The sequence below is a fragment of the Myotis myotis genome, unplaced genomic scaffold (genome assembly GCF_014108235.1).
Source record: "Myotis myotis isolate mMyoMyo1 unplaced genomic scaffold, mMyoMyo1.p scaffold_m19_p_2, whole genome shotgun sequence".
Lineage (NCBI taxonomy): Eukaryota > Metazoa > Chordata > Mammalia > Chiroptera > Vespertilionidae > Myotis > Myotis myotis.
The window spans coordinates 196,664,153-196,679,249 of NW_023416324.1; the positions used below are offsets into that span (position 1 = coordinate 196,664,153).

General features: G+C 41.3%; 2 protein-coding genes across 5 annotated transcripts in view; both read left to right on the top strand.

Annotated features, from left to right (window-relative positions):
- The first annotated feature begins 86 nt into the window (after positions 1-86).
- Positions 87-12,424, top strand: CUNH3orf33 (chromosome unknown C3orf33 homolog). Of its 4 annotated transcripts, none has more exons than XM_036351230.1 (6): positions 87-262; positions 1,638-1,775; positions 2,468-2,527; positions 4,594-4,741; positions 5,626-5,786; positions 11,624-12,424. In XM_036351230.1, the coding sequence occupies exons 1-6, from the start codon at positions 149-151 to the stop codon at positions 12,011-12,013; spliced, it is 1,011 nt and encodes a 336-aa protein (XP_036207123.1). In that variant the 5' UTR covers positions 87-148; the 3' UTR covers positions 12,014-12,424. The 4 variants fall into 4 exon arrangements, with proteins under 4 accessions (XP_036207123.1, XP_036207124.1, XP_036207126.1 ...); XM_036351233.1 differs by having other exon boundaries at positions 120-262; positions 1,616-1,775; XM_036351231.1 differs by lacking the exon at positions 1,638-1,775 and having other exon boundaries at positions 92-262.
- Positions 5,682-15,097, top strand: part of PLCH1 (phospholipase C eta 1) — a 195,748-nt gene continuing 186,332 nt past the window's right edge. Inside the window, exon 1 of the mRNA XM_036351235.1 lies at positions 5,682-5,786. The gene's annotated coding sequence lies outside the window, so the exon portion shown is untranslated. The remainder of the gene's footprint in view (positions 5,787-15,097) is intronic.

Consider the following 15,097-nt stretch of genomic DNA (forward strand, 5'->3'; position numbering starts at 1 on the left):
TGCCGCCCGCCCGTGGGAGCGGCGCCCTCTGTCGCCCGCCCGTGGGAGCGGCGCCCTCTGCCGCCCGCCCGTGGGAGCGGCGCCCCCTGCCTCCCGCCCGTGGGAGCGCAGCGCGGCGCGGCGCGGGCTCGGGGAGGCCGGGAGCAACATGGCGGGGCGGCCCGAGGCCCCGGCTTCGCCACCGGCCGACGGAGAAGGAGCGGTGCCCAATGTGGTGGCGCGGATGTCGCAGTGGGCGGACGATCACCTGCGCCTCGTCCGGGTACCGCAGCCCCGCCGGCCGGGCAGGTGGTGGGCGCGGGGCCGCGGGCCAGGGAGGCCGGCGCCGCCTCGCTGGCCGGTGACCGCCAGCCCGGGGCCGGGTCATGGGGCACCGAGGGCGGGCGCCGCGGGTCCTCCGGTCCCTGGCGGAGGGCCGAGCACGTGGGCCTGTGGGGCTGGGGAGACCGTTTTGTTTTGCTTCTTTTCAGCGGAGAGGCCGCTGGCGCCCTAGCCCGGGAGGGAGGTCTCGGGCGCCGGGCTGGGGAGGGCTGTGGCTCAGACCCGGTGTGGGGTCCGAGGAGAGGCACCCGGGGCTGCCCCCTGCTGGACGCGGCAGGCGTTGCTGGGAGGGCGAGGTGGGGGTACATGCTCTGTTAGGAAAACCCAGAGGCCTTTGGGGCTCGGGAACTGGAAGATGCCCGTGGGACTTGGAAAGAGAGACGGGTGAACGTGGCCGTGGGCATTAGACGCCCAGCTCCCGCGGATGTGTAGGTAGCGGGTGCGGAGCCCCGCGTGGAAGGGAGCAGGTGTGGGCGTGAAGCGTTGGGGATGCGCTCTGCACACCCCAAGGAGCGTCTAAAGCGTGGATGGCAACCTGAAGCGAGTTAGAGACACTACGGAAGAAGCCCGAGTTTCCATCGAGGCCTCCCTAACAGTTTGGAAACTGGGGAGTGAAAAGGAGGTGCCAGCCAAGATGGGCAAAGGAACAGTGAAGGGGGAGGGGGGAACCAGGTGTCCAAGAAGGCAAGTGAGGGGAATGTTTTCGGAAGGAATGATGAACGGGGTTGAATTCTGCTGAGACGTTGGGTAGGATCAATGCCTTAAAAATGCCCTGTGTCCAGGCAGCACAGAGGGCTAGGACCAGGGGTCCTCAAACTTTTTAAACAGGGGGCCAGTTCACTGTCCCTCAGACCATTGGAGGGCTGGACTATAGTTTAAAAAAAAAACTATGAACAAATTCCTACGCACATTGCACATATCTTATTTTGAAGTAAAAAAAAACAAAACGGGAACAAATACAATATTTGTATTTGCATGTGGTCCGGGGCCATAGTTTGAGGACCCCTGGTAGGACCATGTCTGGCTTCACACGAGGAGTGCAGCTCCCGACCGTAAAATAGGGTCTAGATCAGTGGTTCTCAACCTCCCTAATCCCGCGACCCTTTAATACAGTTCCTCATGTTGTGATGACCCCCAACCATAAAATTATTTTCGTTGCTACTTCATAACTGTAATGTTGCTACTGTTATGAATCATAATGTAAATATCTGATATGCAGGATGTATTTTCATTGTTACAAATTGAACATAATTAAAGCATAGTGATTAATCACAAAAACATTATGTAATTATAGATGTGTTTTCCGATGGTCTTAGGCGACCCCGGTGAAAGGGTCGTTGACCCCCAAAGAGATCGCGACCCACAGGTTGAGAACCACTGTGCTAGATGAAGTGATGTGCATTCGTGAGTGGTGGGTATGTAGGTGTGAACTGATCAGGCCTCCACGCTGCCAGGTAAGCAGGAAGAGATGCCTGGGCGATTTCACATGGAAAAATGGCATTAGCAGGATTGGGAGTGGAAGCAGTGTTTTAGTACAGGGATATATTATTCCAAGGAACCCATCTCAGAATGCACCTTGTGCATGCTTTCAGCTTCATTTCTTATATACCCACTTGCATTTATTGTAGAAAATCCTGTGAGAGTCTCGCTTCTGTGTAGGGAGCTGCAGGGTTCTTCTTATTTTTTAATTAAACACCATATAAAACACTATAAAAACACCAATAAGTTTTTCTCAACTACTTGCCCGCATGTATTTTCCCAAGGTGTGGTATTTTAAGGTTTTGGTTTTGGTGATAAAGTTTTCTACCCAAATACTTACATCCCCACTGTAGACTCGGGATTATGTGACTTACTGTTGGCATTACACAAAGAAGTATTAAACTGATCCTTGCTTTCAAGGAACTCATGGATAAAGCAATACAATAATAGAGAACAATACATTATTCTGTGAACAATTACTGTGCATGCCAGATTATTTGGGAGGAAAAGAAGACTAATAGGTGGGCAGTTAAAGTTTTTTTGGAATAAGTAGGCCTTCAGTTGAAGAATGTACCTTATTTGGACAGTTAGGAGGACTGTCCTTTTTTCCCTTTCTAATTAGTACTTTCACTGTTGTGAGAATTAATCATTGAATCTCTTTCTGAAGAACATCAGCATCATCATGGCCGTAGCTGGAATATCATTACTTCTAAGAAGTGTTCGGCTGGTAAGTTAAACAATGAACAAGACATTATGAGAAGCAATAGACAGTTACTTTTTTCTCACTTCAGTTTCTGTCTCAAGCAGTGTAGCATTTTGTTATTCATCGTGGAAACTTTAAATAGTGTTTTGGGACAATGAACAATTAAGCTCTTGTTTAACAGTAGCACATCCACAGTATTTTGTATGGCAAGTAATTGCCCATCCTGTATCTCCATAATCGCTTTCTTCGTGGTTAAAAGGGAATCTGAAAAGGATTTAGTTAGCGAGAATGGTATAATCACTAAATTTGCATTTCCGACGTTGTGGAATATCTCAAAACTGGTTTCTATAGCTGTTTCAGATTTAGATCAGAGTTAAATTATGTCTCTCTGAACTGAGAAATTTATGCTTCCTCTAATTTGCAACACTCTTTAAGATCAGTTATGCAATGAATAAAGCAACATGCCCAGTATAAAAAATAGTTTATGCTTTCAGTTAGCATATTTTTTTTGCACTTTCAATACAGTTTTAATTATAATAAACACTTTGTGGAAATTCATTTGATATTTTAAGACTTAAAAGTTTTTTTTATAACTGTACTTGCTATAGGATGTCATTTTAATGTCATGTTGCAATTGGGCATGGATTTATGGTTTCTGTATTTATTTATTTCCTAGACTTATTATTTATATATTGTTTTATATTATCATTGACTACATAGCATTACTACACTACATCTTTTCCAATTGTTGCCTTTCCCCCCTAATTCCATGTCAGCACTTTTATCTTAAGTGCCTTGAACTTACTATCAATTCTTTTTAGAGAGAGAGAAAGAGAAGAAGAAACATCGGTGTGGGAGAGAAACATTGATCAGTTGCCTCCCATTAGTGCTCTGACAGAGAATCAAACATGCAACCTTTCAGAGTAGAAGACAATGCTCTAACCAAGTCCAAGCCAATTGTTTTATAGAATGCCCCACAGTCTGGGGGGGTGTGTTTCCTCATTAGGTTTAGTGTGAACAAGAAGGTGGTGTATACTTCTTATTATATTGCATCAAGAAGCTCATCGATGCCTGTTTGTCATATAATAGTATGACACATAATTTAATTAATGATCTCTTAGTATTTCAGACCCAGTCCATATTAAAATTTCTTTGATTGTCTCAGTAATGTCTTTTTTAAGTAGATGATTTATTCAAATCAGGATTCAGATGGTCCAGAAATTGTGTTTGTTTGTTATATCTCTTAAGTCTCATTTATTTTATAACAATTCACCATCCCTATATTTCCCCCCAGGCCATTGATTTGTTAGAAGAGTTACCAAGTCCTTTGTCCCATTGAGTGTTCCACATGCAGAATTTGTCTGCTACAACATTTTTCTTGTGTGTAACTTTTTTTGGTAATGTTTAGTTCAACTTTACTCTCTTAGGAAGTTGGGTACTAATTTATCTTACATATGTGAAGCTCTTAGTTAGTCATGATTATGAATGAAGCTCATCCCTGTGTCCCTATAGTATTGTTAATGTGGACGAGATAGGTATAAAATATTGACTAACTCTAGGGCTTTAGGTATTTAATTAAATTTCTACTGTTGACCTTTTTTTGTAATTTTTCTCCTATGAGATAAAAAATAAGTAAAAAAAAAAGTCTTGTTGATTAAAAGTTCTATTTTAATTTGACTCAGTTTGGCTTAGGTTTTCCCAGCAGTACCTGTGTGAGTAGATTGCACATCTGTGGAATAGGATAGTGACTATTTAACCAGACTTGTGTGGTGCAAGGTACAGATATATATTCATTATACTCACTTCTTTTTGATGAATTGTGTTACATTTTGAGGATGTAAGCTTTTAGAAGTTAGGAATCTGTTCAATGTGCACTATATAGTAGCTTGAAATAGTAAAATGATGACAAATATTTCTAAAGAATGCCCCTATAAACACGTTTGATTAAATCATATTAAATATTAATATAAAATTAAGAACCAAATAAAAATTTTTCAATGGCTCTCTTCTTATTAAGTGTTTAATAATTTAACACAATTTTAAAGTGAATAATAACAAAATGTTGTATTTTTCTCCTTGTAAATCATCAGACATCAAAATTTACAAGTCCTTCAGACATTCCAGTAGAATTTATAAGAAAGAATGTTAAACTACGTGGACGATTACACCGACTAACTGAGGATGTTTTAGAAATTGAACATATTCCTATTACTTTACCTATTATATCGTCATGGAGAAGTAAGTAAGGTGCAAGTATAATAAGACTAAATAACTAGTGTTCCTTTATTAGAAGTTATTTATAAAATAGCAAAAAAATTTGATTTTAATTTTTAATAACTCTAAACTCTTGGACTTAACATACAAGGAACTGTTTAATTTAGCTCCAGATTTCCTTTCTTCCTTCCCTCCCTTTTATCAACTACTCATTATCTTATTCAGGCATTCAAGCATTCATTCCACAAATACTAAGGGCCTGTTGTTGATTTATTCAAATCAAGATGCAGATGTGTTCTAGGCCCTATACTAGCTGTACAGTGCTGAGCGAAACAAGACCACTCTACCTCTTGGAGCTTACAGTCTAGGTGGAAGATGGACAACAAACAAATGAAAATTGTTCTTAGAGCTGTAAGAGAAGGAGCTGGGTGCTAGGATGTGGATTATTGGGGATCATGTAAAGGAGGAACCTATACCTATAAAATGGTCATTGAGGAGCTGCTATTTAATCAGAGACCTGAAGAATGAGAGAACGTGTGTGGGAATGAGCTTGGCCCTTTTGATAAGCCATGTGAAGACTCAGGTGGCTAGGGCATAGGGAAGGGGACAAGGGGCACCAAGGAGATGGAGGGCTGGGCAGGGGCTGGTTCTTTCCTCCTCAGATTCCCCTCAAAATTCTGTTGTGGAGACTGAAGTAGGTTTTTGAAATTATTCTATCTGTTATATACTTGTCTTCTTTTAAAAGAAAACTTGAGTATAGAAATAAATAGACTTACATCTAGAGAACCTGGGTATTTATAAATAAACAATACATTCAGTTGGTTTGGGGAGGGGTGGGTAAATGATTTTGAAATTTGCGTTCACAACACAGTATTAAAGCTACTCTCTTCTCTACCTAACCTTTTTAGAAGAGCCCTGTGGTGTTTTGCTGGTTAAGCTGGCTGGAGTAGAACTCACGAAATCTGGGAAGGTGTGGTTACAAAAAGAACTAAAACCTTCCCAACTACTGTGGTTCCAGCTTCTCGGGAAGGAGAATTCAGTACTCTTTTGTTACCTTTTAGTGAATAAGGTAAGTAGTGTGAAGAAATAATAAGCAATATTTTATTCTTTTTATTTACACATTAATATGCCATTAATTAGAACAGTGATGGCGAACCTTTTGAGCTCGGCGTGTCAGCATTTTGAAAAACCCTAACTTAACTCTGGTGCCGTGTCACATATAGAAATTTTTTGATATTTACAACCATAGTTAAGTAAAGACTTATATTTTTGATATTTATTTTATATATTTAAATGCCATTTAACAAAGAAAAATCAACCAAAAAAATGAGTTCACGTGTCACCTCTGACATGCATGTCATAGGTTCGCCATCACTGAATTAGAACATTGGCTATATAATGGGACTGAATATTTTTGTCTTTTAAAACTGCTACTCATAGTGATTATGTTTAGAGAATCAGATGTTTCATATGTAAATTCTGTTATGAAATTTTAGTTTATTATAAAAAATAATAAACTTTAGTTTATTATTATATATGTTTATTATAAAAAATAGAAAATTAAGATGAAGGAAACATTTAAAATTATTGACTCTAAACATTGCTAATTTTTTTTTATATATTTTTTATTGATTAAGATATTACATATGTGTCCTTGTCCCCAGGTTACCCTCTACCCCCCCACCCCCCCCTCTCATGCCCTCACCCCCCCGTTGTCCATGTCCATTGATTAGGCCTATATGCTTGCATATAAGTCTTTTGGTTGATCTTTCCCCCTTACCCCCACCCTCCCCTACCTTCCCTCCAAGTCCTGACAGTCCAATCAATGCCTCTCCGTCTCTGGATCAGTCCTTGTTCATCAGTTTATGTTGTTCATTATATTCCACAAATGAGTGAGATCATGTGGTATTTATCCGCTCTCCAGTTCCATCCATGCTGTGGCAAATGGTAAGAGTTCCTTTTTCTTCTTCCTCTTCTTAAAGAATACCTTTCAGCATTTCAGATAATGCTGGTTTGGTGGTGATGAACTCCTTTAGCTTTTTCTTATCTGTGAAGCTCTTTATCTGACCTTCTATTCTGAATGATAGCTTTGCTGGATAAAGTAATCTTGGTTGCAGGTTCTTGGTCTTCATCACTTTGAATATTTCTTGCCACTCTCTTCTGGCCTGCATGGTTTCTGTTGAGAAATCAGCTGACAGTCGTATGGGTACTCCCTTGTAGGTAACTGACTGTCTTTCTCTTGCTGCTTTTAAGATTCTCTCTTTATCTTTTGCTCTTGGCATTTTAATTATGATGTGTCTTGGTGTGGTCCTCTTTGGATTCCTTTTGTTTGGGGTTCTCTGCGCTTCCTGGACTTGTAAGTCCATTTCTTTCACCAGGTAGGGGAAGTTTTCTGTCATTATTTCTTCAAAAAGGTTTTCAATATCTTGCCCTCTCTCTCCTTCTGGTACCCCTATAATTCTGATGTTGGTACGCTTGAAGTTGTCCCAGAGGTTCCTTACACTATCTTCATATTTTTGGAATCTCTTTTCTTTTTTCTTTTTCGGTTGGGTATTTTTTGTTTCTTTGTATTTCAAATCTTTGACTTGATTCTTGGGATCCTCTTGTCTGCTGCTGGATCTCTGTAAATTATTCTTTATTTCAGTCAGTGTATGCTTAATTTCTAGTTGGTCCTTTTTCATGTCCTCCATGGTCTCACTATACTTATTGAGGGATTCATTAAATTTATCGGCGGTTTCCATAAAATTCTTGAAAAACCTTATAAACGTGGCCTTGAACTCTATATCCAGTCGTTTGCTTTCCTCCATTTCTGCCATTTGTGACCTGTTTCTTTGTCTCCGCATTTTGGCAGCTTCCCTGTGTTGATAGAGTGGCCCTGCGCGCCAGGTGTCCTGTAGGGCCCAGTAGCTCAGCCTCCCCAGTTACCTGGGGTGGACACTCTTGGTGCCTTGGTTGTTGTAGGATCACTGGGAGGAATTGACCTCCAGGCCAATTGGCTGTGAGAATCAGCTGTGTCTAAAGTGGGAGAACTTCTGTGCTGAAGACACCCTTCTGGGGCAAGACTTGCTTCAGTGGGGCTTTGGTGCTCACTGAGTCTGCTCCCTGAGTGTGTCCCTTATGGATTTGAGGAGTTGCAATCTGGATGGTCCCCCTCTGACCACTGGGTACAGTGGCTCCTGGATCTAAGGAGGTGCTAATTCAGCCTCTGCCTGAGGCCACACAGCAGGAGCCACGAAAAGGCTCAGCTGTGAAGCAATGCAAGCCGCCGTGGGGCCTTCGGCCTTCTCTTGTAAGTTCCGGGTCTGCCTGGCTCGGCTGCAGTTAGGTACATTCACATGCAAAAGCCTCTGCCGCAGCCTGGGTGGGGCGGGGTCTCAGGGAATTCAAAGGGCGGATCAAGGAGCTATGGCTGATTCTCCGCCCGGAGTCGCGCGTCTCAGCGACCCGCTAATTGCTGCAAGCACCTCTGAGGGAAAGCCGCCTTCAAGTTCGCCAGCTGCCGCTGCCGGACAGACCAGCTTCTCCCCGTATGAGTCCTGGGTCCCCAGAGACTTCCCGGAACCGGAGTTCAGAGCAGTCGGGAGCTTGTGATTCAAAAAGACAGCCGCGTCCTCAGGTGCCACCCCCTTTACTCGCGTGCGCGCGAGCCGGCCGTACCTCTGCACTTCACCTCTGCAGCTCCTCTGGCTCCCAGCGTGCTTTTCTTTCCTTCTAGTTGTAGAATTTACACTCAGCCAGCCTTCCTGTTGTTCTGGATGTTGTTTGCTCTGTCCTTTGCGGTAATTTTCAATTGTTGTGTGAGGCGGCAATTTCCCGGTGTTTACCTATGCCGCCATCTTAGTTTCTCTCTAAGCATTGCTAATTTAATGAAAATCTCTTTTGAGTAGTTTTTCTTATTTTTAAAGTTCCTTATCCTATCTAATAAAGATAGAATATGCCAATTAACTGTCACTCTGTCACAAAGATGGCAGCGCCCAGTCCCTTCAGCCTCTCCGGAGTTGTCCTCTTAGCCCTCGCCCCTGTGAGGGGCAAGCAGGGCCCCTGCAGCGAACAGACAGCAGGGCCCTGCTTGGCCCTGACCGCGGTTGCGAGGGGCAAGCAGGACCCCACAGAGAGCAGACACCGGGACCTGTGGCGGCGACAAGCAGGCAGGTCTGCAGAGAGCAGAGAACCATGGGGACTGGGCCTAAACCATCAGTAGGACATCTCCTGTGGGCTTCCAGATTGGAGAGGGTGCAGGTCAGGCTGAGGGACCCACCCCTGTGCACTGGGCCTCTAGTTGTATAATACACAAGAATAATTTGAAGAAACAATAACCTTAATTATTAGAACCCTGCGGATGTGGCTCAGTGGTTGGGTGTCAACCCATGAACCAGGAAGTCACAGTTCAATTCCAGGTCAGGGCACATGCCTGGATTTTAGGCTTGATCCCCATTGGGAGTATGCAGGAGGCAGCTGATGGATGGTTCTTCCTCATCATTGATTTTGTCTCTCCCTCTCCCTCTCGCTTCCTCTCTCTGAAATAAATAAAAACATATTTTTAATAAGTGATTAGAATGGTAACTACTTTAATTCTTTAGTTTTTGAATTATTTATAGAAAGCCTAATGGAATCCATTATTTTTTTGCATGTCCAGATCATATTCATTTCTATCAAAATAAGAATTATCCAAAGCATCTTGCATTTAAAAGTAAATTGATGATACAGAATCATATAAGAGATGCCAAAGGCATTTCAAAATATCATCTTCTTTTTTAAATTGAGGAATATATTTTATTTATCTTCAAAACCACCCTATAGAGTCACTGTTTATATTCCCATTCACAGATGGTGATAACATTGTAATAACCTGGCTATTATTTAACAGAAAAGGAGGAAAGGGAAGGTTAAATAACGTAGGTATGCCATTTATACAACTTGGCCAAAAAGCTGTATTTAACACTCCCAAGTGTGTCCCCTGCTGAACCATGGGGGAAGGGACAGTTGAGACACATGCCCAGTAAAGTTCTGAGTGACACGGGAAGGTGCTTTCCCGTCAATCACATCTGGGAACAGGTAATTGGCCAGAATAGGCGTGGCCACTACAAGTGCTCGAAACCTGAATATTTAAACTTCCAAACAAAGGAACTTCCTTCCTTCTCTCTTTTCTTCTCTGGCGCCCCGTTCAGGGCTCTTCTGTGGCAGGGATGTGCTCCTCTGTGCCCATGTGGTTCACAGCCAGGAGGCACGCCACAATGAATGAATGGGCTTTAATGAACTTGGATGCTAACCTACACGGGGCTACAGCATGGAATGGAAGCTCTGGACACCGGCCTTGCTTCTGGCTTTGCTGGAATCCCAGCTACACCTTTTCCAGGACTGGCTTACGGGGCAGGGGACCTTACAACCCAAGAAATACAACTTTATGCAAATAAAGCCTCTTCCACATCCCATCCTCCATGGGGGCTTCTGAAAATGCTTATTTCAGCTGTATCCCAAGAACCTTATTCCCACTTGTGTCTGGGAAATCTGGCCCATTCATTCTTCCTGCAACAATGGGAGGCAGGGTAACCAACCTGTATTCAAACCCAGCTCTTTCTGGCTTCTGAGCCCACACTTCACCTTGTGTATTTTACCTTATATTGCTTCCTAGCAGGTGACCAAATTGTGCTATATGTATATTGTGGTAATTTACACATCTGTTGAATTTTGCTAATGTGTGAGGTTGAATTTTAATTATTCTGATTTTGGCGTAAGGGAATGAGCTCTTAAAATTTAAATGATTGAGAAAAATATGATAAACTTTAAAAAACTGTACTTATTAACTCCTATACCAAAACTTACTGTATTTATTTTGTGGGATTTTTTTTTTTGTTAATCCTTACCTGAGGATATTTTTCTATTGATTTTTAGAGAGTGTGGAAGGGAGGGGGAGAGACAGAGAGAGAGAGAAACATTGATGTGAGGGAGACACATCAATTGGTTGCCTCCTGTATGCACCCCAACCTGATCCAGCCTGCTATCAAGATACATGCCCTTGACCGCAATTAAACCTGCATCTCTTCAGTCCAAGGGCCAATGCTCTATGCACTATGCCAAACTCGCTAGGGCAAAAGTTACTGTATTTAAAGGAGCAAAAGGTTACTTTTTCTTTAGATATTCCTAGAAAACATCTCCTACTTTAAACCTGGAGTTTTCACATTTTTAGAATTTAACTGTAAATTACTTGTCTAATGAAGCTATGAAATTATTAATACAGTAATTTGTTAAAGTCCCACAAGGAGTATAGAAATAGCTAATCAGGATCTCCTTTACTTTGTAACTGAGTGGGGTGTGGGAAGAGGAAATCCCATGTATCCAGTTTCACTAGGAAGTGAGGGATTCCATGAATGAAATTTTCTGAAGGATGAAGATTCCAGGTCAGGCTTATTTCTATGTTAATTATTTTGTGGAAAGTTTTAAAAAATTCATTTACATGCTAGCGCCTTCCAAAACGCTGGAATTCTGAACCTACTTTAATATTTTCATGATGATTCAGTTCATTTTGCATTTGCTTACTTTTTTAGTTTCTTTTACTGTGGCCTTCTGTCAGTTTGCCTATCTTGTATGATCCATTCCTCTATAAAACAACAAACAAAAAACCTGCTTTTTATACATTTTACTGCTTCTAAGCCTCTTTGGGTTAGAACAGCGAGGCTGAGAGTGATATGTTATAAAACGGGCAACTGAATTTGAGCAAGTATCTCTTCTAGTGATGAAATTCTTGAATTATAAATTAGCTGTTTTAAGCCCTTGGGGGACCCTTTTGCTTTTTGGCTTTTCTCTGGAGGACTAAAGTTGCTGAATGACTCAATTTAAAATAAATAGATGGTATGGGCTTACTAGCAATTTTCTTAAATAATTGGTTTGTGTTATTTTTCATTCCAGGGTAGATTTTTTAATGTGAATCTAAATGAAGACATTTTGAGAAGAGGCCTTGGCAAAACTGTTTTTGTTAAAGGACTAAATCATGATTCTAAAATGTATTGGAAAATTCACAAACGCTTACTTAAAGCTGAATTAACAGCCTTAAAAAAGGGAGAAGGAATATGGAAGGAAGAATATGAAAAAAAATCTTATTTGGAAAAATTCAAAGAGTCCTGGGGAGAATATTGGAAGAAAGATAGTTATTTAAAAAAAATTGGATCAGATTTCAACCTGAAAAAAGAAAGTTATTATGACAAATTGAGAAGTACTTATGAAGCATGGAAAGACAACTCCTTAATACTGAAGTTCAGAGAACTTGTGAGTCGCATACACTTTCGTAGAAAAGGGTGAAATATTCCAAGAGGTCTAGAGGTGACCTACTCTGAAAAGAGTAAAATATGTAACTATATGGACATATTTCATTGAGTTGAAATGGGAATTTCTCAAAATGACCACGTTGTATTTTCATGGTATTTAAATATTTAAGAGATGATTGTTATAAAGGTGACATCAGAATAATTTAAACAAAATGTGATTAATGTAATATGCTTTTAGGAAAAATTAAACACTCTATAAAAATGTACCAGGTTGGGGGATATATACATGTTGTGCTGATATTTGAAGAGAGAATTTAATTGTATGGGTCATTGTGTTCTTTAGTTATTTTGGACAGCCATATTTAAGTTTTTTTTTTTTAAGAGAATATTTCTTCCAGTTTTATCAACTTTGATTATTTATAATAAAGGAGCTGTTTATAACCCATGTCTGAGGCTACTCTTTTCTCTCACCTGCTTACTGTTTTTAATTTGGGGCAGTGCTACTAGAGAAGTTCATTCCATTCCTAGAAAAAAAGAATGGCAAATTTCTACCTGTTTTTAGATGAGGAGGACAAAATCTTGAGGACAATTATGAAGGAAATAATTGTGAGGATAAAAAACAATATGCCTAGGATGGCAGCAGAAAATAGAATAGAGATTCCTTATGACATTGCTGAACTCCTAAAGTAGCCAACCCTTGAAAGATCTTACCTCCCAACTTCTCATTATGTGAAATAATAAATTTGTTTATTTTAATGCCAGTTTGTTAACTTAGGACTTGGTACAGACTTGCTGCTAAAATCATCCTGACAGTACAAAGCTTCTTTTGCAAAGCCGACAATAATCCCCAACATCCACAATGTCTATAGACCTGGTTCTTAATGATGTGCAATACTGACAAAAGTCAGAAGCATCTTCTGGTCCAAATAGCCGACTCCTTGAGAATCAGTAACCCAGAGTGAGAGGTTTGCTGCTGTAGCCTGGTTAAAATATAACGACATGGATTTCCCAACATTAATTTTTAAGTGAGGTCGCATGTTTTCCGAAGATATTCTTCGTGTGTGTGATTTGATTTCATCACATTTGGGTTAGAAAAAGATGTTATGTTACTGATTCAAGGTTCCGATGCCTGATGGTTCAAAAGGCCAATATTCAAAATGTCAGTTTGGAGTAAAGAAAGGTTTGTTAATTGAGAAGGTGCCAGCTTGAGAAGCTGGGGCCTTACAGCCTCTGCAAGTCCACTTTACAAGAGCCCAGAATTCAGGCTTCTTTTATGTGACAGGAAGGGAGAACGGGCAGGCGAACCAAGAAGTGTGTGACACCTAGGCCCCAACAGGGATCAAAGAAAGAGCATGAAATCTCTAAATCTTTTTCTTCCTGGTCTCTTTGATCCCTGCTAATCTGAGTCTGATCTTGAGGCTCCTGCAAATCTTTGCCAAAAGCTCCAGCCTCAAGCAGAATTCCCTTAATAATGAGCATATCTATAATTATATGCAGGAACCATTCTCCTGAAGGCCATGGGAAAAGCACAGGCTAGCTAGAATTAAGATAGAGTCAGAGAGAGCACAAGCATTTCAGTCTGTTAGGGTTACATACTAATTTTTATTATCTGGGTCTGAAGCCTCAATAGCTCTTGGTTTTGTTTTAAGGGGATGTTTTTATTTATGGAGAAGTTAACAGTACATTTAGATGAGTTTTGTGGCAAGCTCTTGAGCCATTTGTATTTGCAGTTTGTTTCCAAGTGATGTCAGATCTCATCCTAGTTAACACTGTAATTAGTTCTGATGACCTTTACCAGCTCAGCCAGTGTACAATTGTCTTTCCAGTTAAGCCAGGTGAAGGTGAGGCGGTACAGGTCTTTAGATGATACGGTCTAACCTTTTCCTTGATGATGCAGTAAGGAACTGATTTTATGGACAAAGTGGGCAAGAAGAAAAATAGATCAGTGGGACTCCTGTCATGTGCAGTCACCATTTGCTGAATATTCTTGTTCTCCACTTAAACAGTGGCAGGATTAATATCTACTTGAAGGTTAGGAAGAATCCCATGGGCCAGTAGCGTTTATCTGGGCCAACCACCTCTGCTTTTCTGTTCTTTGTCTCTGGTGCCTATTGTAGATAAGCTTGTTTGATGACAAAAGGGCACGGTGAACTAGATACTTGCAGAGAGGCTAGATCTTTGTCACTGGAGATGACAGGGCCATTTGAAAAAGTGGAAAACTTTCTTTGAGGCTGAATTTCTGACCAAAGCCCAGGTTCTTTGCCTTCCTCAAATAGAGGATTTACTATTTCTTGGTCTCTCTCCTGACTTCAAAACAGAATCCATGACCACCTTTCCCCCCTGGCCTTCTTTCCTTTGCCATTTGGGTATGTAGGCCCCTTTCCTTTTAAAATATATTTTTATGAAATGAATTTAGTTCTTGTTGTTTTTCTAGAGGATTGGATTTGTATGACCCTTATCAATCTATTTTCTTCTAGATCCACATTTCCTTTTTTAGGTTTTATTTGTTTTTCATTTCCCAGTCAGACTTCTTACACACGAGATGTTGACAGCAATGCCAGCTTTATCATAATTAATGATGAATAAAACTTAGGAGGAGAGTAAAAACTATGCCCACACACATGATCTGGCACTGTTAGGATTGGGCAGCTGAAAGCATATTCTAGCAACCAGGGGAAAACAGACAGCCAGGGTCTCCTTACGCTTTGCCTTCTATTTGTTTTGATGTTTCTGTTGGTTCTATCCATGAAACAGGTGTCCAAATGCTGGCTCTTCTCTGGCACATATGGTAGTTCCATGAGGGCTCTCTAGGGGTTCCCTGTCATAGTCCCCTCTCTTGGGAGAGAGTCTTACTGCTTTTCTCTCCCCACCTACTTAACTCCCAGGAGAATCTAGTATAGAGCCTTTTACTTCTGGATCCCTACGTCTGGGGTGGCAAGGACACATGAGTTTGCTTGTGGAAGGCGACTGGACTGTAATCGCTCCACTCAGGGGTGGTATATGTTGGGAGGAGAGGTATATTAGCAATCGGCTTCAGTCCTGCCACTTTCCATGGAGTTAGTTCAACTTACAGGAAGTTCATGTATTTTTATAGTACTAAGTGGGAATATAGGCTCTC